The following is a 26964-nucleotide window of genomic DNA, read 5'->3' as shown; positions in this document are numbered from 1 at the left end:
CAGTCCCGTGAATGCTTTGGTTTACCACTTTCACCGGGACCCCAACTCGAGCCCGGGAAGGGCTGGCTCCCGCCTTTGTGGACAGGTGAGAGACGACCCCGGCCCGGATCCCCGCAGCCTGCCCCACCTCCCTGTCGCGCCCTCGGGTGCCCTCTGGCCTTTGCGGGCTCAGGCTGGGGCCCTGCGGCATCGCGCACGCAGCCGGAGGCCGGGTTGGGTTTAGTGTCTTAGCTCTGCGACATCCGTGTCAGATGGGAGACCTCATCGTCTTGGGCGCACAACCTGGCCTCGGTTTCGGATACAACACGGGTTCGCTACTTGTGTGTGCCGCGGAAGCGTCACCTCAGTGCGTCCATCCTTAACCGTCCGTCTCGGCAGAGTTGCCAGGTTTCCCTTTGCCTCCCTTAGCGACTTTCAAAGATACAACACAGTGTTGTCAGCTGCAGTTCCCGTGCTGCGCACGTCCCCCCACCGTTGCGTAACTGGACCTTTGTACCCCTTGACCCCCTTCACGCGTTTTGCCCGGCCCCACCTCCCGCCCCACCTCTGGCACCTATGAGCTCTGCGGTTTTTCTTCAAGATTCCACATGTGAGTGAGAGCATACGGCATCCATTGTTCTGACTTACTTCGCTTAACATAACGGCCTCCAGGTCCATCCACATTGTCGCAAATGGCAGGACTTCCTTTTTCATGGTTGAACGGTATTCGTGTGTGTGTGTGTGTGTGTGCGCGCGCACGCACACGCACGCACTATGATCTTAACCCACTCATCCATCAAAGGACACTTAAGCTCTTCGGTTGTTTCCGTGCCTCGACTACAGGGGCTAATGCTGCAGTGGACGTGGGGGGGCAGGTATCTGAGTTGGTGTTTTTGTTTCCTTTGGATAAATACCCAGAAGAGTCATTGCTGGATCATGTGGTAGTTCTTTCTTTTTCTTTCTTTTCTTTTCTTTTTTCTTTTCTCTCTCTCTCTCTCTCTCTCTCTCTCTCTCTCTTTCTTCTTTCCTTTTTTGAGATCTGAGGAACCTCCATCCTGTTTTCCACAGCAGATGCACCGACTCACATTCCTACCAACAGTGCACGAGGGTTCTCTTTTCCTGGCATCCCCGCCAACACAGGTTACTTCTGGTCTTTTTCAGAACATCCATTCAGGCAGGTGTAAAGGGATTTCTTGTGGTTGTGATTTGCATTTCCCTGATGATGAGTAACGTTGAGCATCATTTCACGTGTCTGTTGGCCATCCGTAGGCCTTTGGGGAAGAAAGGCTATTTAGGTCCTCTGTTTTTTAATGAAAATGTTTTTCTTTTTTTAATGTTTATTTACTTTTTGAGAGAGAGCGAGAGTGTGAACAGGGGAGGGGGAGAGAGAGAGAGAGAGAGAGAGAGAGAGAGAATCTCAAGCAGGCTCCGTGTTGTCAGCATAGAGCCTGACTTGGGGCTTGAACTCACGAACCATGAGATTATGACCTGAGTTGAAATCAAGAGTCAGACGCTTAAGTGACCGAGCCACCCAGGAGGCACCCCCCACCCCCAATTTTTTTCTATTGTCTCAGTTATTTATATATTTTGGGTATTAACTCCTTATCAGATAAGGCTGTCATCTCATTTTTCTTGATGGTCTCCTTTGCCGAGCAGAGGCTTTTTTGTTTGATGTAGTCCCACTTTTTTTCTTTTGCTTTTGGTGTCAAATCCAAAAAATCACCACCAAGAGTGATGTCAGGGAGTTATCAGCCTGTGTTTTCTTCTAGTTTTACGGTTTCATGTTTTACTTTCAAGTCTTTAATCCATTCTGAGTTAGTTTTGTGCATGGTGTGAGGTAGGGGTCCAGAGGCTGTCCCATTTTCCCAAACCATTTATTGAAGACTGTCCCTCCCCTACTGTATTCTCATTTTTGTATTGTATTCTTAGCCCCTCTGTTGTAAACTAATTGACGATTTAAGTTGTGGGCTTATTTCCAGGCTCTTCATTATGTTCTGTTGATCCACGTGTCTGTTTTTATGCTGATGCCCCACTGTCTTACTACAGCTTTGTAATACGGTTAGAAATCAGGGAGGGCGATGCCTCCAGCTTTATTCTTTTTTCTCAAGTTTGTGCTGGTTCCTTAGTCTTTTGAGGTTCCGTACAAATTAGGATTTGTTCTATTTCTGTGAAAAATGCCATTGGAATTCTGGTAGGAACCGCACTGAATCTGCAGATTGCTTTGCGTGGTACGGACCTCTGAACAATAGCAATTCATCCCATCCGTGAGGACAAAGTATCTTTCCGCTTATTTGTCTTCAAGTTCTCTCATCAATGTCTTATAATTTTCAGTGAACAGGTCTTCTGCTTCCTTGGTTAAATTTATTCCTACGCAATTTATGTATGTGATGCAATTATAAATTGGAGTTTCTTAGTTTCCCTGACAGCTTGTTATTATCCTGTGACTTTACTGAAATTAATTAGCTTTAACAGGGGTGCGTGCGCGTGTGTGTGTGTGTGTGTGTGTGTGTGTAGACTTTAGGGTTTTCTATATACGGTTATCATGTCATCTGCAAATAGTGAGTTTCGCTTCTTCCTTTCCAATGTGGATGCTTTCTGTTTCTTACCTGACGGCCGCGGCTAGGACCTCCATCCATACTTGAATATGGTGGCCGGCTTGTCACATAGGGCCTCTACTGAGGACACCTCATCTTGGAAAAGCAGAATACGAGGGACTGCCCACCAGTAGGAAAGTGGTGAAAGCAATGTGCAGCTGCTACAACAAAAGGCTGCTAAGTGCCCGGATGGGAGACCCCACGAGATGCCGGTGGGGAGCAAAGCGGGGTGTGCAGGGGTGCACGAGCAGCCTTCCGTTTGTTCCCACGCCTGTACGCACGGGTGCTCACTGGAGAGGACCCAGCAGGAGGACCATGCCCCTGGTCTCTGGGGAGGGGGCTGCAGGAGGGGCAAGGAAGCCTCGCCGAGATGCTAGGACACACAGATTGGAATAAAGAGTGATTCACACATGTGTCCCCCTCACCGGCCGAGGGGAAGCTGAGGCCCCTCGTGCCAGGTCTCTCCCTTCTCTGTCCCAGAGGTGACGGTGCTCCCCCATTTCCCCGCACCTCCTCCTCACCATCCCTTCACACACTGTCGGTCTGTGTGAACAGCACCTACGGTGGGAATCCCTGCGGCCTCCTTCTTCTCAGCGTCCATCCTGCTGCGGTCCCGACCTCGAGGTGCCACCCAGTTGTCATGGGTCCACATGGACACCCAGGGGCCCCGCCCCACCACGGACGATGTGGCTCCAAAGTCCCGAAACGGCCTCTGGGAGTGGGCACTTGGGCGGGCCAGGGTGCAGTGGGAGGGAGCGGTGGGTCGGAGTCCGCGTGTCCCGGCTTTCTGGGATTTGCCACGTCGCCTTCTGAGCTGGCTGTAAACGCATGCCGAGAGAAGAGCCCTGAACGGGCCGCCGCGGTGCCCAGATGGCACCTCACGGGTCCCTCCCTTCCCTCCCCCTATCACTAGTGGGACAAACGCGCTCACTGGACGCAGGGACTTTCTGTCCTTGAGTTGCCCACTTTGGTCTTTTGCTCTTTCCTACGGAGTTATCAAGAGACAGTAACACTGGCTTGAGGATGTTTAAGTATTTTGTACCGGAGATCCATCCCACGTGATTTCAAGCCAAACCTTCCTACCAGGATTGTTACAAGGACAGCCCCGTCCCCGCCCTTTTCAACTCCACAGACACTCACACCAGGTCCTTTGAGCCACCGCTGAACCCGCGCGCCGGACGTCTGGGCTCATCTCTAGACCCACACCCCCGCAGCCCATCCTCACACCAAGTACACACCTACGTCCTTCCCCTCAGGGCATTTACGCCGGGATTTTGGTCAGATCAATATTCCAACGGCATGTTCTGTCGGCACGTGAGGATTCTAGCTCCACCGCAGGTTTTCCGGAGTGCCACTCTCCTCACGGTCGCCACCGCACGCGCTCAGCTGTCCCACGGCTGCGTACATCTCAAGATAGGCCAACGGATGAGGCCGCCCTCGACTTTATCTTCTTGAATGAGGCTCCTCTGGAACGTTCTGACCTGCTCCCACTGGGAGCCTCCTGTGCAGCTCTAACCCCCTCCCCCCCCCACCCCCATCAATGTCTCTCTGGGTCGGGTCCCTTTCTCCTGGGTCCAGTGTCTTCTTTCCTGACTTGATTCTTCCTTTAAGGAACGCTTCCCCCGGTGGGAGCCGAGGGCAGGGTGTGAGGGCAGGTCCGAGAGCCCATGTGCTCTGGAAACGTCTACCTCCACTTTCACGCTTCCTGTGAGCTTGGCTGGGTGTACGATTCTAGACTGGAAAGGGTTTTCCTTCAAACTCTTGCCGCGCTGCTCCGTGCTCCCACTGCTGGCGGTGCTCCCAGCACCAGTCTTCATTCTGAGCCCCGTCCTCCTCTCCGCGGGATACTCAGAATCTTGTCTCTGCCTCCACTGCTTTTAAATTTACCAGTTATGGGGAGCCTGGTGGCTCAGTCAGTTAAGCATCCGGCTTCGGCTCAGGTCATGATCTCTGGGTCCGTGAGTTCGAGCCCTGCTCGGGCTCTGTGCCGACAGCTCGGAGCCCGGAGCCTCTTTTGGATTCTGTGTCTCCCTCCCTGTCTTCCCCTCCCCCACTCACACCCTCTCTCCAAAAACAAATTTCAATTACTACTTTCACATCTGATATTGGGGTCTTTCATTCCGGAAAGTTGCTCTTCAGTTTCAGGGGCTTTTCTTGGACGTTTTGAGGTCTCCTCTCTGGTCTCTCCTGGGTCCTGCTCCTCTCCTCTCCTGGCTCCTGGGCCACCGGCCTGTCCTTTCAGTTTGTACGTGATTTTCCATCTCCTTCTGTGGTTCTTTGTGTGATGCCCTCCTTTTTCACATCCGTTTGGGGGTTTACTTCCGCCATCAAATGTACATTCCCTAGAGCTTGTCCCTGCTTCTTACGCACTGTATCATTGCACGGATGCGCTTTTCTCTCTCTGAGGAGTTTCTCAGTTACAATTTACAAACAGAAAGCCACACCAATCTAAAGTGCACAGCTTGGCAGACTTTTACACATGTATGACCCATGTCCCCACCATCCAGGAGATAGAGGGCATTCCCCATCACAGAAATTCCTTCCGGCACTTTCGAGGCCACGCCCACCCCAGCAGGTGACTATTTTGACCTCCTTTCCTAGCAATTGACTCTTGTCTCTTTCACATTCCTCTTCTTTTGTTCAGAATGTTGAGATTCCTCTCCATTGCTACATTAGCTGTTCATTCTTTTTAAACTGCTCCCACACTGGAGCTTTTCTGCCTGTTGTGTGGGACTGGATGAGATAAACTTGAACGCAAGTTGCACCACATTCTTGTACGGGCCTTTGGTGGACATACCCCCTTAACTCTCCCGCAAATGCACGCGATCAGCAGGGCACACGGTGAGCGAACGTTTAATTTCAGGAAGAAACTGCCGACCCTTGCCGTGGACTCTTCTCATTTCAGTTGTCCTCGTGGGTGTGTAGGGCTGGCTCCTCCCACGAGTTTGCATTTTTCTGATGACTCATAGCCTTGATCACCTGTTCATGTGCTTGCTGGCCACCGGGATGTGTCCTTTGGTGAAGGGCCCGTTGAAGTCTCGTGTCCATTAAAAAAGCGGGTTTGTGGAATTTTGGACCTGGGCCCGGTCTCAGACATGGCCTTGAGACCATTCCTCATTCTCTGCTTGGCCGGTTGACAGTCTTAATGATACACCTTGACGAGAAGTTTCTGATTTTGATGAGATGCAATCTTTGTTCCTTTTTCTTTTATGGTTGGAGCCTTTTGGGGCCTGTTTTAGAAGTCTCTGCCTACCCTCTGGTCAGAAAGATGCTCTCTTGTTTTCTAGAAGCTTCCACAGCTGGGCCCATGGACCGCCGTGGATTATTTTGCATCCCTCTGGTCAGAAAGATGCTCTCTTGTTTTCTGGAAGCTTCCACAGCTGGGCCCATGAATCACTGTGGATTATTTTGCATGCTTCTGGTCAGAAAGATGCTCTGTTTTCTAGAAGCTTCTTCCACAATTGGGCCCATGAGTCGCTGTGGATTATTTTGCATCCCTCTGGTCAGAAAGGTGCTCTCTTGTTTTCTGGAAGCTTCCACAGCTGGGCCCATGAATCGCTGTGGATTATTTGCATGCTTCTGGTCAGAAAGATGCTCTGTTTTCTAGAAGCTTCTTCCACAGTTGGGCCCATGAGTCACTGTGGATTATTTTGCATCCCTCTGGTCAGAAAGATGCTCTGTTTTCTAGAAGCTTCCACAGCTGGGCCCATGAATCGCCACGGATTATTTTGCATCCCTCTGGTCAGAAAGATGCTCTCTTGTTTTCTAGAAGCTTCTTCCACAGCAGGGCCCATGAATCGCCGTGGGTTATTTTGCATCCCTCTGGTCAGAATGATGCTCTCTTGTTTTCTAGAAGCTTCCACAGCTGGGCCCAGGAATCACCATGGATTACGTTCCCCCAAACATGAGTTTCTCCAACTTCATTTACTGAAAAGTTTCTCTCCTCAAACTAGAAGTTTCCAGTTCTTTCCTCCAGAATCTAGAGGTTCTATTTGGTTCTTGGAGTCTGTTAGCTTGTTCTTGGAGACAGTTCGGAGTCTGTCCTGTATTCCGTAAACAAACAACGACAGGACTGCTGTATCCCCACGCATTGGGATCATCATGGCCACTCCAATCTGTCTTCAGCCTGTGGCTGCCTGTGTTGACTCCCGTCTTCGTGCCTGATTATTTTCAACTCTGCATTTGTGAACAATTATGCTTGGGTTTGAGGACTAGGGCAGCTCCTTCCAGAAAGGGTTCTTTTAACGTCTGCCGGCCCAGAAACACCAGACCTGCTGTTTGTGGTCTGAGGCCCAGGACCCAGGCACGGACTCTGGCCCTCTAGTCCCCCCCTCTGCACAGGAGCCAGGCAGCCCCCACTTCCTGGGGCAGGCGGAGGGGTCCAGGTTCGTGTGGAGGCCCTCCCCTTAGGCACCCACCGCACACCAGCTCATGGCCCTGGATGTCCACATCCGCAGGATGGACGCGGAGTCTCGCACTGCACTGCCTTCCTGGGCTCTTGTGGTTTGTCTCGCCCTGGTCACATCTTCCCAGGCTGTCCCATTTCCACCGCTCCTCAGGAGGGGGGCCGACTCCCCAGTGTGGCGGCTCCTTGCAGTGAGTTAGAGCCCCTAGCCCAGTCACACTGTCACCTGTGGTTGCACATTTGCCCGGAGGCTCACTCTGACCATGCGCCCCCCCCCCCCGACCCGTTTGATGTGTAGTATTTTCACTGACATTCAATTAAAAGTATTTCCTAACTTCAAATAGCATTTCTTCTTTGGCCCACGTGTGTTTTTAAAGTTCCTAAATGCTCTTATTTTAATTGTCTCTTTGTTACTGAGGGCCTCCTTTGTTGCACTGAGGTCCAAGAACGTGATCTGTATGATCTAACCTTGCTGCTAAGTTACTGGAATCTTCTGTGTCCTGGTACACGGTCAGCTTTTAAAATGCTCGTGTGCACTAAGCACATGTTCTCTCCAAAGGGCACAAGGAGATCACACGTGCTGTCTGCAGTGCATCCATCTGTGTCCTCCATCCGTGACCTGAGCTGCTGTGCGGAGAAGCTGGCACAGGGGTGGCGAGTTAAACAGAAATGAGACATGGAGGGTAAAAGCCAATGAAAGAAAACTAACAAACAACGGAGGGAAATCAGCGAAGCCGAAGCTGGCTCTGGGGGAAAATGTCTAAAACTCGACAAAGCCTCGGCTAGACTGACCGGGGGTGGGGGAAAGGGGGAACAGCAGAATCCAGCAGCAGGAACAAAAATGGGGCTCCACCGCGGACCCGACAGGCATCAAGGGAACAACTTTACGCCAACTGTTTTGACAACTCAGATAAAATTGCCTGACAAACACATAAAGACACCAGAATTAGAAGATCCAAACAGCCCTGTATCTAGCCTTAAAAACCGAGTTCTTAATCAAACTCTTGGCACCAGGGACACCGTGGGCCCAGGAGGCTCCAGCAGAAAGGCGGGGGCACGTCAAGGGGGAAGGAATGCCACTCCTACGCTGGCCACGGCAGAGCCTGGCAAGGGACGCTCCCGGCTCGCCTCAGTCCGATGTGACAGCAAGACAGCAAGTGTGACGCGCTTCACGTGGCAAGAACAAGGCCCACGGGCCCGTGTCCCTCGGGGGTACACGCAAGCGAAGGCATGGCGCTCAGGGGGAAGCCACACGAGAGGGCGTGCGGACACGCGGGGATCCGGGACGCGGGGCGTGAGGTCATCGTATGAAAACCACAAACCGAGGTGAGAAGACACCACAGACAGTGGCATTCGGCATGGAACACGTGGGGAGAAGTGTAATGAAAACGTGCAGCGTCTGTGTACAGAGAGACGCAGGGCGGGCTAAATAAACGGGGCACACGCAACGCGAGAGGCTCGAGACTCGATCCCAGGATGTCGATTCTCCCCAGAGCGAGCCGCGTACTCAAGGTGACCCCTGTCAAAATTCTAGTCGCTTTTGCAAAAACCAAGAAGCTGACTCCAGGATACACACGGAAATGCTAAGACCCGGAATGAATCTTTAAAAACGGGAGGGAAACGCACACCCCCTGATTCCAAGCCTTGTTCTAAAGCTACCGTAATGGGGACGGCGATAGCACGAGGACGGTCTAGAAACAGCCACACCTGTGTGTCACTTGAGTTTTCACAAAGGCACCAACCCAGGAAACAAAGAGGAAGACGCGTGTATGAACAGGGCACTGGAACATAAGGAAGCAAGCAGCCGCCCGGCAGCAGCCGGGCACCAGGCCGCCCTTCAGCGGCCGAGGGCGTGCGGTCAGGTGCAGGGCCCCGCTGGACGGAGCGCACACGCGCAGCGAAGCGCCTCCTCGCGGTCGGGCTCCGTGTGCGGACGGTCAAGCGCAGGCAGAAGCGAGCTCCGGGGAGAAAGGCGGGTTCGCCCGCGGGCGGGGGGGCTCGTCCTCGGGCACCTGCAGCCGTGAGCGCACACGGGGCAGAACGACGCGCGCCTGGGCTGCGGGGTGCGCGCGCCCCCTCCTCGGCGCTCGAAAAGTAACCAAACCCCGGGGACGGGCCACCCCGCCAGCGGAGCCCTCCAACGCGCAGCCAGAACGTCCAGTAGACTGGACCCCAAGCCTCTCGCGCCGTCCTGCCGGTCAGTGGCACCGCGAAAGCAGTCGGGGCCGTCCTGCACGCTGGGGTGAACGCATCCCGCGGGACCATCGCTACCACCAGAAGCCTGCAGGGCGCATGCGCACACGGGGACGTTCACCACGGGGCTCCCAGCCTGTGTTACCACCCAGACCCGGAAACAACTCGACTCCAAAACGTCCAACAAGCGCACCACGGAATACTACGCGACAGCGGAAAGGTACACGCTTCCGTGAAATGATATGATTGCATCTCGACACGCCAGCTAGAAGCCACACTGCCCCCAACCCCACACAACTGTGCGCTCTCATTTCTTGCCCATGAAGTTCAAACAGTGGAGCCCAGCTTTACTGAATCAAGAAAGCGATGCCTGGGTCAGAGACAGGCTGGGTGGTTCGAACAGCAGGCGTCTGTCAGTTCTGGAGGCCGGAAGTGACGATCAAGGTGGGGGCAACGGGGTTCTGGCGAGGCCTGCTTCCTGGACCACAGACGCAGACTTCCTGCTGCGTGCCCGCACCGTGGAGGGCCAGGGGGCTCTCTGGGGCCTCTTCTTACAAGGACCCTGGTCCTGTGTGCAGCTCCTCCCTTGTGATCTGATCACCCCAAGGCCCCATTCCCGACACCCTCGCCGTGGGAATTAGGTTCTGGTGTATGAATGTGGGGGGGCCACGTGGTCAGTTGTACGAGAGGAGTGTGGTGGGTCATCTCCACTTGTCGACCTGGGGTTGGGTTCCTGAGCACCCACTCGGGAGGACTCCTGGGCCCCGACCTGGGGCCCGACACAGCACCGGCTTCCTCCAGTGGCAGAGGCAACGACAAACCATGAAGACCCGTCTGGTTCTCCGGCACCTCTGACTGGAGGCCAAGAGCTCCCTCAAGTCGGTTTCTTGGATGGTAAACTGAGTCAGAGATCCTATTCTGTTTGCCCCCATGTCCTGGGCCCGACCTCCTCCTGGGCCCTGCACCCCACACAGGGGTGCTCAGAATGTGTGTGGCCTGGAGTGCGGAGGCCTGGCGACCAGCCCTTCTCTGGGCCTTAGCCGTCACCTGAGCCGTCCGTCACCCTGCCCTGCCCTGCCCATCAGGCCTGGCAAGAGCCGTGTACGCTGTGTTGGGAGGGCCACCCCGGCAAACCCGGTCAGGAGATACGACAGGGGCCCAGGGTGAGGCTCCTGTGCGGGGGAGCTCAGCAGGAAGGCCGGCCCCTCGCCCAGTGGCCCACGCAGGAGCCTGTGGTGAGGCCACCCCCCTGCTCAGCTTTACTGTGTCCTGACACACCCAGTTAGCACGCCACCCTTGCACTGGCCTCTTCCCGCAGCGACGGCCAAAGGGATGGACTATTTGGTGGACCCCAGCGTTCCCGCTGAGACCCGGATGTGGCTGATGCCTCGGGGCAGCACCGGGGTCAAGCCTCTTCCAGGTTCAGCTCTGAGAAGCGTGTCAGGTCCCTGTGTGGACCGTCTGCCGTGAGGCCAGAGAATGGTCCCGCAGAGCCATCACCCCCGACACAGTCAGGCACTCGTGCTGGACACGGAGGCCCCGTGGGCTCTTCCCAAGTCCAGCCACAGAGGCGGGCAAGGAGATGCCGGCTGAGCCCCCAGCGGGCCTGGGCCAGGTCACCCCCAACTCAACTCCAAATCGTCAAACCAGGGGGACCGTGGCCCTGGAGCCCCGGGCCCCTCCCACATCACGTAACAGAGAAGCCGGGGAGTGAGGTGTGGGGGCAAAAGAGAAACGAGACGCAGGTGCAGTGAGACCACCAAGAGACGTCAGATCACGTCAGACGATTTAAATCCCGCGACATGTTTTTCCGGACGCGGTATCTCCAGGGGCAGATTCTCGAGTCCGACACGCCCCCACCGGGCACTCGGGGAGTCGGGAGCCGTCCTCCCGCACCACGGACGCCCGGCCAGTCCCCGGCACGCCTCCTCCAAGGTTCTGTTCGCGTCAAGCGCCGCCACGGAGCGCCCGGGCCCGTCCTTGGGCGGACCCCGCCCGGCGCCCCGCTCCTCCCCGGCCTTCAGAGTTCGTTGTGGCGCGCTCTGGAGATGCGGCCCGACAGGTCCTGGAAGTGCTTCTTCACCTGGAAACGAGGGCACAGTGTGAGCCCAGCGGCAACGCGCCCGACAACCGCACGCGCAGTCTCAGAAGCGCAAACCCCTGGGCTTCCTGCTTGTCTCGATTTACAATTCCACCCATCCGGAAACGGCCAAAACCAAATCCCAAAAGCGGCGAACACCGGCTGGGACACCACCACCAAATACTAACGACACACAGCGGGAGACAGATCACCCCGAGAAACAAGAGACACGTATCTGTCGTCCACCCCGCTGGCTTTCAGAAGCGGCTCCCTCTGGGAACCCGCCGTCGGCCCCGGCCCCACGGAGTCCATTCCGCCTGCTTCCCACCCAGCACGTGCCCTTCTCCCACAGCAGCGAAGCTTGCTTGCCCTCCCCCGTGACCGCGGATTCCCCTCCGCAAATTCTTGCCCCGCGATGTCGCTCCGGAACCGACCTCCCCTGCGGGCACCTGCCTCCTCCCCGACGCTGCACCACACGCAGGCACAGACCCGCACACGCTCGGTGCCGCTTCTGCCCTATTTCACTTAAAACTTTGTGTGAACAGGTAGGACACCGTGCGGCTCCAGATTCAGAGGCACAGAAGATCCCTCCTCCCTCCCTCCAGAGACAGCCCATCCCATCTGTTTCCAGAGTGTTCTATACGTCCTAGGAACAGCCTAGGCTCGAGCCCTCCTCCAAGCGTCCACACTGCCCTGCTGCCTCTTTTTCCTATGGAGTCTGACCCAGGGGCTCTCCTCTGTCAAGAGCCCAACCTCCGTGCCTAGACGGGCACGTGATTTGTAGGTCACCGGGAACAACCGGACCGGCCCCAGAGTGACCTCACTCTGCTCAGGCCACCTGCCGCCGCCCTGGGACGGTCCCCATCCTCATGAGACCAAACGAGGCCTCCACGCGCACCACACCAGATTCTCGGGGGACCCCCTGCCGCGAGCACGCGAACGTGCCAAAGCCATTGTCCCACACGCGTGGGCCCTCGCTCACGTCCCACACAGGGTCACCCGATCGAGAGTACGAGTTGGTCCACAGGTGTCCCTGGCTCTAACAGGCCCAGAGGAGAGGGCTCGGCCCTGACCCAGTGGGAGCAGGCGTGTGGCTGCAGCAGGGGCCCCCACCAGGAGCCCCCAGGCGCCGACGACCCCCCCCCCCCCCCCCCCCCGCCTCCGTGGAGGAGGGTGCCGTGCACACGCGGGGCCAGGGAAGGGATGCTCTCCGGGAGGCCGCAGTCCTGGTGCGGACGTGACAGTCACCTGCCAGCCCCCCGCAGACCGCGCGCCCACCTTGTAGCCCAGCTCCTTGGTCTTCTCCTCCAGCATGGCGTATTTCTCTTTGTTCCGGCTCACGTGCTCTTGGTCCCCGAAGCTCTCCACGTGCTTCAGTTTCTGGTGAGAGATTTCCAGCTGCTTCTGGTAGTGGTTGTGCTTTTCAATTTTGGCTTCAAAGTGCTTAAGCTCCTCCTACAATAACGTTTGAACAGCCGACTGTCCCCCAGCGGACTCCCCGGGCAGACCTCCCCGCTGCCCCAGAACATGGGCGGCAGCCGCCCGCCTGGGGCACGGACCCGGTCCTGCTGGGGATGGGGCTCAGCGCGGGCAGCAGGGGGCTGCCCCCTGAGGGCGCACACACCGAGCCCCTCCACATGTGGCCTGACAGGGCAGCTCCAGGGGGCCATCCCCACTGCCACCTGATCGGGAAGGTGGAAGGGGAGCACGCCCACGGGCGGAGGCACCCGCCACAACCTGACGGCCTTCCCGGGCCACCTGCCCACACCTGGCACCTGCACCCTGCCCTCAGCGAACGGAACCTGCCGGGCATCTGACTCCCACTGGCCCCGACCCCACATGCAGCCTGACACCTGGGGCTTGGGCTTCGACCATGACTGCACTGCTCGGTCTTCTCCTCTGTCCCCGTGGCCGTCTGTCCCTTCTGGAGCAGCCACCAGCTTGGGAAGGCTCTGCGACACTGCCCTTCCTGCCCCTCCTGCCCGCACAGCGCTCTCGGGTCAGGGTCGCTGGCTAATCCCCCACATCCTGGTCTCGGCTAACTGGTCAACCCCTCGGGACCTCCGAGGGGGGCCAAGCGCCCTGCCCAGGGCCCACGAGAGCCAACAACATGCTTCCCTCTGAACTGGGCCGAGCTCCACAAGGACGGGCCTGGCCACCCAGCTGCAGGTGGACCCCGGTACAGGGACCTGTGCTGGGCACCCGCCGCCCTCCCTGCTGCGTCTCCTGCCGTAGCGTCCTGGTTCTCCCGCCCGCCGAGGACTCCTCGGAGGCCCCCCTTTCTGCCCTCCCTGACCCCGGGACTGTGGGCCCACGTCTCGGAATGGCCTCTCACCCCACGGGCCCTACTCGGAGCCCCACACCCCCAGGCTCCTGTCCTAGCGAACGGCGGCCTCTCGCCTGTGCCCTTCTGATGCCCGACCCGCTGGCCTGTGGCGGCTTGGTCACAGCACGACCCGCAGAGGCGACACTCAGGGAACCCAAAGGCCTTTCCCCCTGGGCCCACTGCCAGGGCCACGGGCAGGGTCTGCCGTTCTCCTCCCGGCCTTCGTGACCCGCGTGCTTCCTCACCAGCCCTGTGTCCTCAGACCCAGCGCACCCAGAGCTGAGCCGGACCCTCCATTCCCTGGAGGCCAGCGCTGTGCGGACGTGAACACAGAGGTCCCACACGGCTGCCAGTCAGCACGGTGAGGCACGCGGGGGACAACAGGGAAAAAAACCTGTGAAAACCCTGGCCTGTGTCAATCCCGCTGCGGGGAAGAGTCTCGCCACGCCAGCCCAAAGCTTAAAAGGTGCTGCCAGGTACCGTGAGCCGACGTCTCCCGGCACCTTGCTTACCCGAAAGGACTCCAGCTCCTTCTCAGTGAAGTTGGCGGACTTGGCCATGTCCCACAGATCTATCACTCGGGGTTCCTCGAACTCTGGCAGAAAGGCAGAAGCAGGCCGGGTGACTCCGGCGGCACCCCCCATGATGCCCGGGGCAGCGTGCACGTCTGGACACGCGTGCGTCCGGTGTCCTCGGGAAGCACACTGAGCGTTGTTCCCATGTGCGTTCAGCCTGTGGCTCAAGGCCCCGTTAGCATGCGGTCCTGGCGACGCTCTCACTGCCCTGGGTTGCGCACGAGCGTTAACCCGCACCTCTGACAGGGAGGGTCTCCCTTGGTGCACAGCCACCTCGGGCAGGAGTCGGGGGAGAGGGCCCGGGAGTCTTGGGGCCTCTGGGTCGGGACTGTGTCAGGCTACGCACGGTTCTGGGCTGAAACTCAGGCCACTGCCCGTCCCGTCTCCAGGGCAAAACCAAGCACCTGGAAGGGACCCCTGACCCCAGCCAGCACTCCTGTGAAGACATGGCGATGGGGGCCCTGCTGGGCCAGTCACCTGTCCTCTAGCCCTGGAGGAAGCCCGGAGCAAGCCAGGCCCAGCCACCCGCCCCTCCCTCAGCGGACCCTTCCTGCCCTGGGCCCTCAACGGGCTTCGTGGAGAGTGTTCTGGAAGGACCCGGCGGACCACAGGGGAAGCAGAGTCGTTGGCCGGGGTCCCTCCTGGGAGGGAGTGGTTCAGGGGGGAGGGGGAGGGGCAGGGGAGGGGCGGTCAGAGTTACCCGCACCGCGTGGGCGGCCCCGGCACCGTGTCCCCGACCTGCCGCGTCCCCAGGTCGAGGAAAGCGCCTGCCACACCGACGCTCCCCGAGCCCGTGACCGAGAACACACGGACGAGCCAGAAGCCTGGGGAAAGGGGCACCCAGGCAGAGTTCCCGGCCGGCCGCGCGGGCTGAGGCAGGGGGCGTGGGCGGGAGCGGACTGTGGGCCGGCGGAGCACGCGGAGGGGTGGCGCGGGACCCGCCCCCGGGGCCGCGGGCGCTGGGCGCTGGCCTGGAACGGGGCGCAGGACCGGGGCCGCCCGCCCACTCACGCTCACCGGCCTCGGCGCCATAGCCCCGGTGGCTGACTTGGCGCAGGCGGTCGTAGCCCTGGTTGATGGCGCGCAGCCTGTCCTTCAGCTCCGCGTGCTTGCTGTGCAGCACGTCCTCCTTGACGCGGCTCACGTCCAACGGGCTGATGACGTTCTCCCGGGTCTCTGCGCGGGACAGGAGCCGTGAGGGGCTGGCCGCGCCGCGCCCGCTGCCCGGGACCGCCCTCCGCAGGAAGGACCGTCTGTGGCGCACTCGCCCGCGCCCCCTGGGCCTGGGCCGACCCCGGTGGGCCCCCCCCCCGCCCCGGGAACTCTGGGGGTGGCTGACTTCCGGGGGGCGGGACCGAGGGCGGGGCCGCGTGCAGGGGTGGCTCCGCGGGCTCGCGCGCACCTTCGGTTCTGCTCAGGGCGTCCAGCAGGACGTTGTACTCGTGCACTTTCTCCCTGTGGTGCTGGAGCTCCCGCCACAGCTTGGCCAGCTCCTCGCTGGAGAACTTCCCCGAGCTCTTCGCCTGGAGGAGCGCGCTCTGTGAGCCTGCCCGCGCCCCGGCCCGGCCCCTCAGACCAGGCGGGACCCCGGCTCCCGTGCCAAGAAGGCGGCCCGTTCTCGCCCCGATGACCGTCCGACCAGGGGACGTGGCGGAAAATACAAAGCAACGTCACCAGGCTCCGCAGAGGGGTCACGGTCACCAGAGGTGCGGGAGCGGCAGGATCCCCGAGGAGGCGACGTCCCCTGCCCCGGGGAGGGACCTCAGGCCAGTCACCTCCTCGCCATCCACCTGCCCCACGGGGCCGAGGCGACACGGTGGCCACAGCAGACCCTCGCTCCCCCTGTTCTTGTTCCGGCTCCACCCCTCGGACCAAGGACAAGGGACTAGCGCGAGAATCCCGATCCCTGGCCCCACTCAGTGCAGCCCAGACAGAAGCTGGGGGATGAGGGAGTGGAGGGAGTGGAGGGACTGGCCGCGGCCACCCCGGCACGCCCCCCTCAGGAGACCGAGGGGGTGAGCGCCACCCCGGCACGCCCGCCCCGCGCTGAGCGCAGCTCTCTGGACCAGACACCACACAGGCTCAAACCCCAACTACCCGGACACAGAAAACCACAAAGCCGTGTCACGCGCGAGCCCGGGTGTTCACGAGTGATCGGCCCGCTCTCCTCACTCCGGCAGCTACACGGCTCGTGGGATTCCCTGGCCGGGGGCCCAGGAAGACAGGGAGGCCTCGTGGGTCCACGAAGAAACCACTGCCCCCCAGGAGTCCCTCTCAATGAGCTTCCATGCAGACAGAGGCAGCCCCGGCAGCTCCCCTTAACTCTCAACGCCAGGGCGCACGTTCTGGGGTTCTCGGGAAGCCCCGAGGGGTACCTTGTGCCACAGCTTCTCCAGCTTGGGGTCTCCCAGGCTGTCATCCTCGGCGGTGTCGCTGAGGTAGTTGCTGTTCACGGCCTGGGCGTCCTTCCTGCCGTCCAGGCCGTACTTGGCCAGGATCACTAGGAGAGACACAGGTGTTACGTCCAGCCACCGGCCGACTGGCGCCGAGAGGACCCTGGGCCCAGGCTCTGCACACCTGGCCACAGAGCAGTCGCAATAGCCCCCGAGCACGGGAAGGAGTGTCGGGGAAGGAGGGAGACCTATGTCGTTGGGCTCGGCCTGGCCCCAGCCTCCCAGGTCCGAGCGGGGACGCCGCACCGGACCCCCTCAGAACACATGTCACAGGAGTCTCAGGCTGCACTCAGCACCCCGGAAGGCAGAGGGTTCTGGATTCCAGTAGTGCTGGGTTCAGCACGAACTGGAGCCAGAGACAAGCATTCAAACTGGAAGAGGCCCCATGGACCAGGAAGCCCACCTCACGGGTGAGGCCGCTGGAGCCTTGGCACGTCCCCGTCGGGCACCGGGGGACACTGTGGTGGCCATGGTGAGGGCTGGGCAGCAGAGCGGACGGAACAGGACCCACCCGTCCAGGACTCAACTTGGGACAGGAGGGCCCTCCGTCAAAACCAACGGCCTGGACGAGGCGTCGGGTCCAGTGTGGTTTGCTCCCTAAGGTGCTGGTGCAAGGCCGGGGTCACCACGAGGCCGGCGAGCCTGGGACAGACCCGGTTACGCGTGGTCCTCCCTTTCCTGTCTCGAGTCCTGGTCTGACACTGCACTTTGTGGTCCCCTAGGTGTGGCATCAGCTCTGCTAATGGCACTGGGATGGGGGGGGACTGAGGGCACGCGGAGGCTCCCGGGCCACCTCCAGGATGCGGCCAGCGGCCTGCGCAGGGGGAGGCCTCCAGCTCGCCGGCCCGAGGAGTCCTTCCGCCACATCACCTCAGCATGCGAGCAACCCGTGCCACCCGCGCAGAAACAGATGGCTCCACCGGGACTGGACCCCATCGGGGCTGGGAGCCGCGCCCAGGAGGCCACGGAGGCCGGCCCACCTTTCTACGCCCTCCCGCTCTTCTGCCTCAGCCCTGCGCCATCCACCGGGGGCTGCTTCCTTCCAGAAAGGAGGATGTACGAAGGTTCCCGGGCCCTCCAGTGCCTTCTCTCCTGCTGGCAGCTCCAGGTCAGGACCTGGGGAGCGGCCCCCCAAACACTGGCTGGGGACAGTCATGCCTAGTGTCCTCTCAGCTTGGGTTGGTTTTTTTTTTTTTAATTTTGTTTAATCTTTATTTTTTTTTCAGAGACAGTGTGAGTAGGGGAGGCGCAGAGAGAGAAGGAGACACAGAATCCGAGGCAGGCTCCAGGTTCCGAGCTGTCAGCACAGAGCCCGACGCGGGGCTCGAACCCACAATCGTGAGATCATGACCTGAGCTGAAGTCGGCCACTCAACTGACTGAGCCACGCAGGCGCCTCTTGCCTTGGCCTTTTGTGTGTCTTGCCATGTTCGAGTGCGGCCACATGTAAAACAGCAGTTAGACCGCTTTCCTCACCGCAGAAGCAGATGCACAGTATGACCCAAACAACCCACAGGGGTCTCATGGGGTTAAGAGATGCAGGGCAGCTGGGTAAACATCACCAGCTGGGTCAGAAAACCCTGCCCTCAAATCCTGCGGTGCTCACGGCTGTGACTACAGACAAGTTACCTACCCTCTGAGCCTCTGTCACCTGTGAGTAGGGACAGGAAGTACCTCAGAGAGACCTGAGTGGACACAGAGCACCTGGTCTCAAGAAAGGACTCTTGTTTCCACAGAGGACGAGCATTCCACGTGTTTCCAGGCCAGCCTCCTGCTCCGCGAGCGTGAGGGGTTGGGGGGCGTTCCCGGGCAGCCACGACCGTCCCCGCCCCGGCACTGCGCCGTGGGGAGCTGTAGCAGGCTCAGACTGGCGAGGGCGCCCATGTCCCCGGGCAGGTGACAGGCCAGGGCGCCGTTGGCCTCTAGGCTCAGGAGCGAGCAGGCGAACAGGGACGTGACTCCTACTCTCTGCTCTTTGCTACAGTGACAGCAGACCGGTCAGCTCGGAAGCAGACCCCAAGACACAGCCGATGTGGGGCACCCGGGGCATGCAGGCAGCGAGCTGAGTCATGCCAGACAGGAGGAAGGTGACCTCTCAGCCCCGAGGATGCAGGTCTTTTGCGTAGTGGGAGACGGAGGCAGATGCCCGCTGTCTCTTCTGGAATACATAGTTGCAGCAAGCAGCTCACTACGTTCCACCGTAACTATTAGAAAATTATCTTTGGGGCGCCTGGAGGGCTCAGTCGGTTAAGCATCCAACTCTCGATTTCGGCTCAGGTCGTGATCTCATGAGATCAGGCCCCACGTTGGGCTCTGTGCTGACAGCGTGAAACCTGCTTGGGATTCTCTCTCTCTCTGTCTCTCTCTCTGCCCCTCCCCCCTCAAATTACAGAAATACACTTAAAAGAAAAAAAAAGAAATTATTTTCAGTACAGACCTGAAATCTACCTCCCCATACCTTCCAGACTCCGGGAACCTCCCTATGGACTCTGCCAGGTGACCATGGGCAACTCGGTGGCCCCAGCCTCCTTCCCAGGCCACGCAGCTCCGGGGCCGTCAGCCGCAGAGTGCCAGTGCGTCCGGGCACCCCTGCCCCGACTCTCCCCGCAATTTGCCGAGAGCCTCCCCAAACGGCCCGGCAGCCGTGCCCACGGCTGAAGGCCGCTCCTCGGAGGACCCGCCCCGGACCACGTCAGAATCGGCGGCCAGGGCTCCCCCCACACAGAAAAGGAAAGGAAGATACCGCTGAGGTTGCGTAGGAGCTTGGCTGCTCTCTCTCCGTCTGCGTCGAGGCCCTCAGCCTTCAGCTTCTTCCAGGCGAACTCCTCTCTCTCTTGCATTTTCAGGTCTGCATGGAGCTCGGACAGTTTCACGGGGGAGAGCTGGAGCTACAGAACGAGAGCAGAGGGTTTCTGACAACCGGCCACAGGAAGGACCGGCAGGACAGCCCCGGAGACGGCGACCCGAGAGAGGGTGGCCAGGAGACAGCAAGACACGAGCAGCAGGAGTCAGGGTCCCGGGCAGTCAACACGTCCGACGTGCTCCCATCCGAGAACCTCAGGGCACTGCCGCCCTGCGGGACGAGGACCACTGGCCTTCGCACACGGAGCCTCGCCAGCCTCACCAGATGTCTACTGCATGGCATGATCTAGAAACGCCCAGTAAGGGCCTGCCCACCGCCAGCGGCTTGAGCCCGGGGGCTGCCAGTCCCTCCTGAGGACACCACCCCGGCGACGGGCTGGCTCCTGCACCAGGACGCCCCGCCTCCCACCCGGACGCGGGGGCCTCCGTGGGGCCCCCGATATGGGGGTGGGGGGATGCAGGGACAGAATGCAGAGCACGGGGAGGAAACCTTTCCCTTTTCCTTGTGTTATGTAACTAGGAAAGAAAATAAACCGCGACTAGGGGAGACCGGCTCACTGAATTACGGACAACGTCCACATTAAAAGAAAACCAGTTAGTGAACGAGGCTCACGGATGCCCCCACCCACAAGCCACTCGCTAATGACACCACAACGACAAGAGGCTCTCGGTGCTCTCTGTTCCCTGACCCAGCCTGGGGTGAGGCGGGATGAGCCCCGCGGCTGTCTTAAGTGGCCCCGAGGCTCCGGAAAGAAGCCCAACCCCCAGGGAGGCCAAGAGGAGACCCAGAGCTTGTTCCTGCCTTTCCCAGGGACTTGTCAGCTCAGGCCCCGTCCACCAGCTTGAAAAACAGCCAGGGAAAGTTCCTCAGGAGTAAGAAGATGGCAGGGCCTAGGGCAGGAAACTCTTTCAACTCTCTAGAAGTTTCTTTGATCCTGCTCTGTGAGTTCACTGCCTCCTTTGCTGGCTGTCCTGGGGCAGGCACTAGTCTCCCCGGGACCCACACCCCTACCACCGCTCCCAAGCCCCAAACACTTCCTTTCAAAGCCTCTGGTGTGCCCCCACCTAGATGCTCTGTTCTCAAATGGCACCCGCCTGCCCTCCCGAGCTCCACCCCAGGCCCCGTGGTCACCTGGATGCCCTCTGTGGACACTTGCAGGAGAACGCCAGGCCCCTGGGGAGCTGGGGCTGCAGCCTTGCCTGACCTGCATGCCTCCCGGGGCGGAGGAACAGGACAAGTTTGGGGCACGCTGATTTCCCAGGAAGGGTACATCGGGCGCTGGGTGGTGAGGAGTTGGGAAAGGCAGGCCTGCAGTCCACCCAGGCCGAGGACACAGCACCAAAGCCCAGGCACCCACAGGGTCTCCCCTCTGCAAGCGCAGGGCTGTGTGCATCAGGGCCCACAGCCAAGGACGGCGCGGGCCTGGCTCCCGACCCAGGGCCGTGTGGATGGTGCGATGGCACTGGCGTTCCTCTTGGGGACTTCAGGGGGAGAGGACCGGAGTGCTCTCTGACCGCCAGCCGGCTCCACTGTGGTCCCCACTCACCTCCGACTTTCTCATCTGTCCGCCTCTCCGGGACCCTGGGGGGAATCAGTGGGCCAACATCCGGCCAGGAGCCCCATGAGCTGCAGACTCGGGCCCACCTGTGCGTTACGGTCACGCCCCCTGTGTGACCGCGCTTCAGGTTGGAAGCCTTTGGGGGCCTGAATTACGCGCTGCATCTCACAAAGATCAGTTCTGAACTGGTGCCGCCCTTCCTCCCTAATACCGAGGCCTGTTGAGTTCAGTGTGGGACGTGCCACGTGTAACGCCCCAGACCCAGCAGCATCGAGTCCCACTGAAAGGGAGGAAAAGGGGGACACCTGGGTGGCTCGGCTGGCTGGGTCTGACTCTTGATTTCAGCTCGGGTCACGATCCCAGGGTCGTGGGATCGAGCCCCGTGCCGGACTCTGAACTGAGCTTGGAGTCTGCGTGGGATTCTCTCCCTCTGGCTGCACCCACCACACTCCAAAAAAAAAGTTTTCAAAAAAAGAGGAGAAAAGGAAAAGAATTCATATGCAAACAGCTGGCACACTCCCCAGATTCTTTTCCTCTCTTTAACTTAGTTAAATGTTAACGCCTCACATGGAAAAGAACTAGTTAGCAGAAAATCAAACGCAAAACAGAACCTGTTCGATATTAAACAGGTAAGTAAATCATCAACAATTAAGAGACAAGCAAACACACAGGAAGAGAGCCACTCATCAGAAACAAGTGATATGTCTACGGCATACGTGGGGAGGACGGTTTCACAGGTGTGTCCCTAACTTCGAACTTAGCAAGATGAATACATTACATGCGTAGTTTTTCATAAGTCAGTCATATCTCAATAAAGGGGCAAAAAAGTCACCTGGAACCAGGGTCCACTCAAACCTCTGCCAGAAGTGACTGTGTGCAGAGCACCATTCAAGGAGGTCTGCCAGCTTCTGAGCTGCTGTCAGGACAGGGACCTTAGCTTGCCCTTCCTAAGTCCTACCTGGAGCAGAGGAATGTGGTGTGCAGAGAACAGGGGACAGGAGACTCCATCTCCCCTCCCCTTCTGAGGACAAGGTGGGAGGGAAGCCCTCTCACCTCTGAGGACAAGGCTTCAACACGTTTTAATCACAAGACCACGATAAGAACCTGATAGGAACACTCAGAACAGGGTCTGGCACTCTGGGTCTGCTCAGGATGTGTCCCCCCACCAGGACACCAGGCACCCCTGAGCAGGGCCAACACCGACCACAGAGGATCAGTGCACATGTGGCTCCTGCCCAGAGGCACCCACCAGGGCTCCGCTCAACCCCAAAGCTCCAAGGACAGCCCTTGGCCACCCCCACTGGAGTCTTGCAACACTGGAAGATGTCACAAGACCACAGCGGTGGACACAAGTACCCTGGTTCCCATCCCCCAGGCTACAGCTCTAAGCACTGGCCCCCAACGGGAACTGGACAGTCTCACAGAAAGTCAAGACACCGAGGTGGGATGATGTAGCACGAGTGCCCCGGTCGGGTCTCCCAAGACCGGAAGGGAGTTTCAGGGTCTTCCCAAAGGACCCCCACCCCCAACCATGGCATCTGCGTGCCAAGGCAGGAATCACAGCGCCAGCGCGAGCTGCGGCCCCCTCGGTCGTAGGAGACAGAGGACGCCCCGGCCCCGCGGCCCCCAGGACTCGAGGAGACCCGGGCCCCGCGGCCCCAGGGTTACAGGTGACAGGATGTCCCGGCCGCCGCTCACCCGCTGGGCCTTCTCCCACAGCTGGTTGAGTTTCTCCATGCGGAACTCCCCGCCGGGCTCGCGCTGCGGCGGCGGCTCGGGCTCGTTCTTCTCCCGCGAGTACTTGCCGCCGTGGCCCGCCGCCGGCCAGGGCCCGAGCAGCAGCAGCAGCAGCAGCAGCAGCAGCAGCAGCAGCAAGAGCGGCGGCGGCGGCGGGAGCCCGCGCGACCCGACTCCGAGCCTTGACGACGCCATCTTCCTCCTCCGCCAGCCGAGACCCCCTGTCTCGAGCCCCAGAGGCCCCGGCCCCGCCCCCGCCGCGCGCCGGTCCCGCCCCCGCCGCGCCGCCTCTTGGGAGTTGTAGTCCCTCCTTGTGCGGTCGGCCCAGACGAGGCCGCCGGCGGACTACGAGGCCCGCGAAGCCCTGCGGAGGCACGTGAGTGTTTCCTAGACAACCACGCCGCGGCCTCGTGATGCCGGGCGCCCATGCTTAGGCGGAGTGCGACTTGGGCTGCCCTCCCTGGGTTTGCGAGGTTGAGTGAGGGCCGAGGCCTGACCACGCGCGCCGCGGACTCCAGGATGGCTCCGGGCCCCTGTCCCATCTGCTCCGCAGGGAGAGTAGACGGTTCAGAGATGGGGACCCTGTCTGGCTGAAACTTTAGATATGTTCCCGTGTCAGCGGCATTGACAGGGAGCCTTCCTTGTGGGTTTCCTGGAAGGTGGCCCCTGCTTGGCGGTCAGGACGCTTCGAGCCACCCAGCCCACTCCTTCACTCGACGGAGGAAGACAAGCTGAGTCCCAGGCCGGTCCAGGTGTCTGGGCTTCTCATTCCCGCCCCGCCGAAGCCTTTTCCCCAGACTGGGGGGCGCCTGCACCCCAACAGTGTCTTTGAACTGCATCCCTAACAGTTAACTCCGCGCACTTTTTCTGTGTTAGAGATGCGTGTGTACCTGCTTCATTTCTCCCCACCCTGTTACAGCAAAGTTCACCCTAAGGAGCCCGCGTGTTGGGGTTGGGTGGTGCCCTGGAGCCAACCTCAGGCCGCTGCCCTCAGGTAGCTTGAGGTAGATGGTTGAGTAGGGGCACCAACTAGGGGCTTTGGGGCTTGGAGAAGGAGCAGGGTGAACCCATCTGCTAAGAAGGACCTGAAAGGCCTCCCAGGGTGGCAGTGTTGTGCCTTGAAGGGAGGACATCCCCATAAGGAGGGAAGAGGAGGACAAAGGAAGGGGGTGGAGAGTACCTGGGCCTCTTGGGAGGAATCCTGCCACCGGTACTTTACAATTGTGCCCTGTGTTGTCCGAAAGGGTCACGGTCAAGGAGTGCTTTGCTACCCTTCCCGCCTGATGCCTAGCATCGTGGGAGCAATCATTTCGTATGTCTTGTTCAGTTGTTCAGTTTGTTTCCAACAAACTGTGCTCGCTCCATTCTAGCCAGAACGCAAGTTCCAGCTGCTGTTAGCATTTAACGCACTTCTGTTTATTAGTTAGCTTAGGCTAACTATTATAACAAACTCCAAAATGCTTAAAGGCCCCAAGAGGGTAGAGGTTTTTTTCTTTTCCCTGTTCAAGACTGATCAACAGGCAGTTGTCCCCTGGGTGGTGATAAGGGGACCCAGGCTGCCCCATTGTCAACACGGGGCTTCTAAGATTGCTTCCGCATGGGCACAAGGGGAGAGAGCACAGAGGATATCACAGGGGAGGGAGTCGGAGAGCCAGGCCTATCACTTTTGCTCACGTGCTACTGCCTAGAAGATATCATATGGCCACCTCTGTTAACGAGAAAACTTCAGCTTGAAAATGGAGTCGTGGTAGGCCAGGTCACCAAACCAGGGCTGAACATCTAACCTAACTGCAGTTCCAACCTCCCCCAGAAATGTAGTTGTAACTGGTCAGCCAGGAATTTTCCGGTCAGCACCAGTGAAATAAAACTCCATCCTCCAAAGGATGTTGAGGTCAAGTATGTAGTAAGACACCAGCCCTTCGCCTAAGGGAAGGTGACCTTGCCTGAAACAAACCTTTCTTTTATTTTGCTAATAACTTCTTGCCCTACCCTGCTTCCTATAAGCAACTCCTTTGTACTCCCTCTTTATTTCACAGACTGATAAGTGAAGGCCACAACTTGGGAGTTTGACTTGCCAAGTCACCTAATTACTGAGCCGCCTCTCATCTGGGTAGATTCAAGATCTCCTTATTGGCCTCTCTGCTTCTACCTTGTTTCCTGAGGAGTCCCGTTTGGGATACAGCAACCAGAATTAGCCTTTTATTTTATTTTATTTTATTTTATTTTATTTTATTTTATTTGTGTTTATTTTTGAGACCGAGAGAGACAGAGCATGAGCAGAGAAGGGACAGAGAGAGAGACAGAGACAGAGACAGAATCCGAAGCAGGCTCCAGGCTCTGAGCTGTCAGCACACAGGGCTTGAACTCACGAACCCGTGACATCGAGACCTGAGCTGAAGTCGGACGCTTAACCAACTGAGCCACCGAGGCGCCCCCAGAATTAGCCTTTTAAAATACAAGTCTGGGGGCGCCTGGGTGGCGCAGTCGGTTAGGCGTCCGACTTCAGCCAGGTCACGATCTCGCGGTCCGGGAGTTCGAGCCCCGCGTCGGGCTCTGGGCTGATGGCTCAGAGCCTGGAGCCTGTTTCCGATTCTGTGTCTCCCTCTCTCTCTGCCCCTCCCCCGTTCATGCTCTGTCTCTCTCTGTCCCAAAAATAAATAAACGTTGAAAAAAAAAATTAAAAAAAAAAATACAAGTCTGATCAAAAGAATTCCACACCAACATTCCTCACGGACACGAACACAAAAATCCATAACAAAATATTAGCAAATGGGATCCCACAGTACGTAAAGAAGTTCGGCTTCATATTTGTAAATGGGTCCATGTGATTCTCTTTATTAATAGAATAAAAGAAGAAAAAAAAAAACCAATGGGTAACATTCACAAATAAACAGAGGTGCTCGACGAGCCCAATACCCGTTCGTTGCGATAAAACTACTCAGCAGGGGCGCCTGGGTGGCGCAGTCGGTTAAGCGTCCGACTTCAGCCAGGTCACGATCTCGCGGTCCGGGAGTTCGAGCCCCGCGTCGGGCTCTGGGCTGATGGCTCAGAGCCTGGAGCCTGTTTCCGATTCTGTGTCTCCCTCTCTCTCTGCCCCTCCCCCCGTTCATGCTCTGTCTCTCTCTGTCCCAAAAATAAATAAACGTTGAGAAAAAAAAAAAATTAAAAAAACCACTCAGCAAACTAGCAACGGAAGGGGACCTTCTCAGTTGAATCCGGGCATCTACAAAAAATGCAGAATGCACATCATACTTCATTGGGGAAACGTTGAGCACTTTCACCTTAAAAAGAATGTAAGGACACTCTCCCCCGTATCCCTAATATTCCGCACACTGCCTCATGCCCACGAGAAAAGCCAAAATTAGTTAGGTCCACAACGTCGTATGCTGAGAAAAATATGAATCCACTAAGGCTCTCATACTTTGCCGGTGGGAGTGGAAACTGCTCAACCCCTTGGCAAAACCCTTTGCCGTTTCCTTATACAATTAAATACCTATTCTATGACCCAATCCAATTGGCTCAGTTCTATGAATTTGTAACCGGGGTGCAGGGGTGCGAGAGCACCCGACTCGGGGGGTTCCAAACAGACCAGGTTTGGCCCCTCGGCTGCTGACAAAATCCAAAGGCAGAGAGGTGAGTGGTGGGGAAACAGGAAAGGGATGTATCGCAGGAGGACAACACTTGGAAGAAAGCGGACGAGGGGCTCAAACACTGTCTCCAAAGTGCTGGAGATACAGCCAGGTTTCTATGAGGAAATGTGGGATAAAGGTTGGTGGGTCCATGCAGCTGGGCAGTGAAGGTCAGGATGATCACTGTCTTGGGGTCAGTGGCCAGGGTGGGGGGAGAGGAAAGGAGGGGTCTTACTAGCCCCAGGGCAGCTGCTATTGCTTGAGGGGAAGTTTCGGTTCCCATCAGGATGCTTTGCTCCCTGAGTCCTTTGCCTGAGTTAAGAGCTGAGCTGGAGGGGCGTCTGGGTGGCTCAGTCAGTTAAGCATCTGGCTCTTGATTTCAGCTCAGGTCATGATCTCACGGTTTGTGGGTTGGAGCCCTGCATCAGGCTCTGCACTGTGTCAGAAAGGAGCCTGCTTGGAATTCCCTTTCCCTCTCTCTCTGCCCCTCCCCAACTCATGCGCATGCACTCTCTCTCTCTCTCTCAAAATAAATAAACTTAAAAAAAAAATCTTTTTTAATTAAAAAAAGAG

At 58.5% G+C, this 26964-nt stretch overlaps 1 protein-coding gene across 1 annotated transcript; it reads right to left on the bottom strand.

Moving 5' to 3' along the window:
• Positions 1-10945: 10945 nt before the first annotated feature.
• On the bottom strand, positions 10946-23034 carry LRPAP1 (LDL receptor related protein associated protein 1). Its single transcript, XM_045474702.1, has 8 exons — positions 22724-23034; positions 19348-19492; positions 16528-16652; positions 15555-15675; positions 15170-15328; positions 14090-14172; positions 12530-12706; positions 10946-11254 (listed from the first exon to the last, which is right to left on the bottom strand). The coding sequence occupies exons 1-8, from the start codon at positions 22955-22957 to the stop codon at positions 11192-11194; spliced, it is 1107 nt and encodes a 368-aa protein (XP_045330658.1). The 5' UTR covers positions 22958-23034; the 3' UTR covers positions 10946-11191.
• Positions 23035-26964: the final 3930 nt, after the last annotated feature.

The sequence above is a fragment of the Leopardus geoffroyi genome, chromosome B1 (assembly GCF_018350155.1).
Source record: "Leopardus geoffroyi isolate Oge1 chromosome B1, O.geoffroyi_Oge1_pat1.0, whole genome shotgun sequence".
In the NCBI taxonomy this organism is placed as follows: Eukaryota; Metazoa; Chordata; class Mammalia; order Carnivora; family Felidae; genus Leopardus; species Leopardus geoffroyi.
The sequence above is the reverse complement of the archived record's forward strand: the minus strand, read 5'-3'. Positions and strand labels throughout refer to the sequence as shown.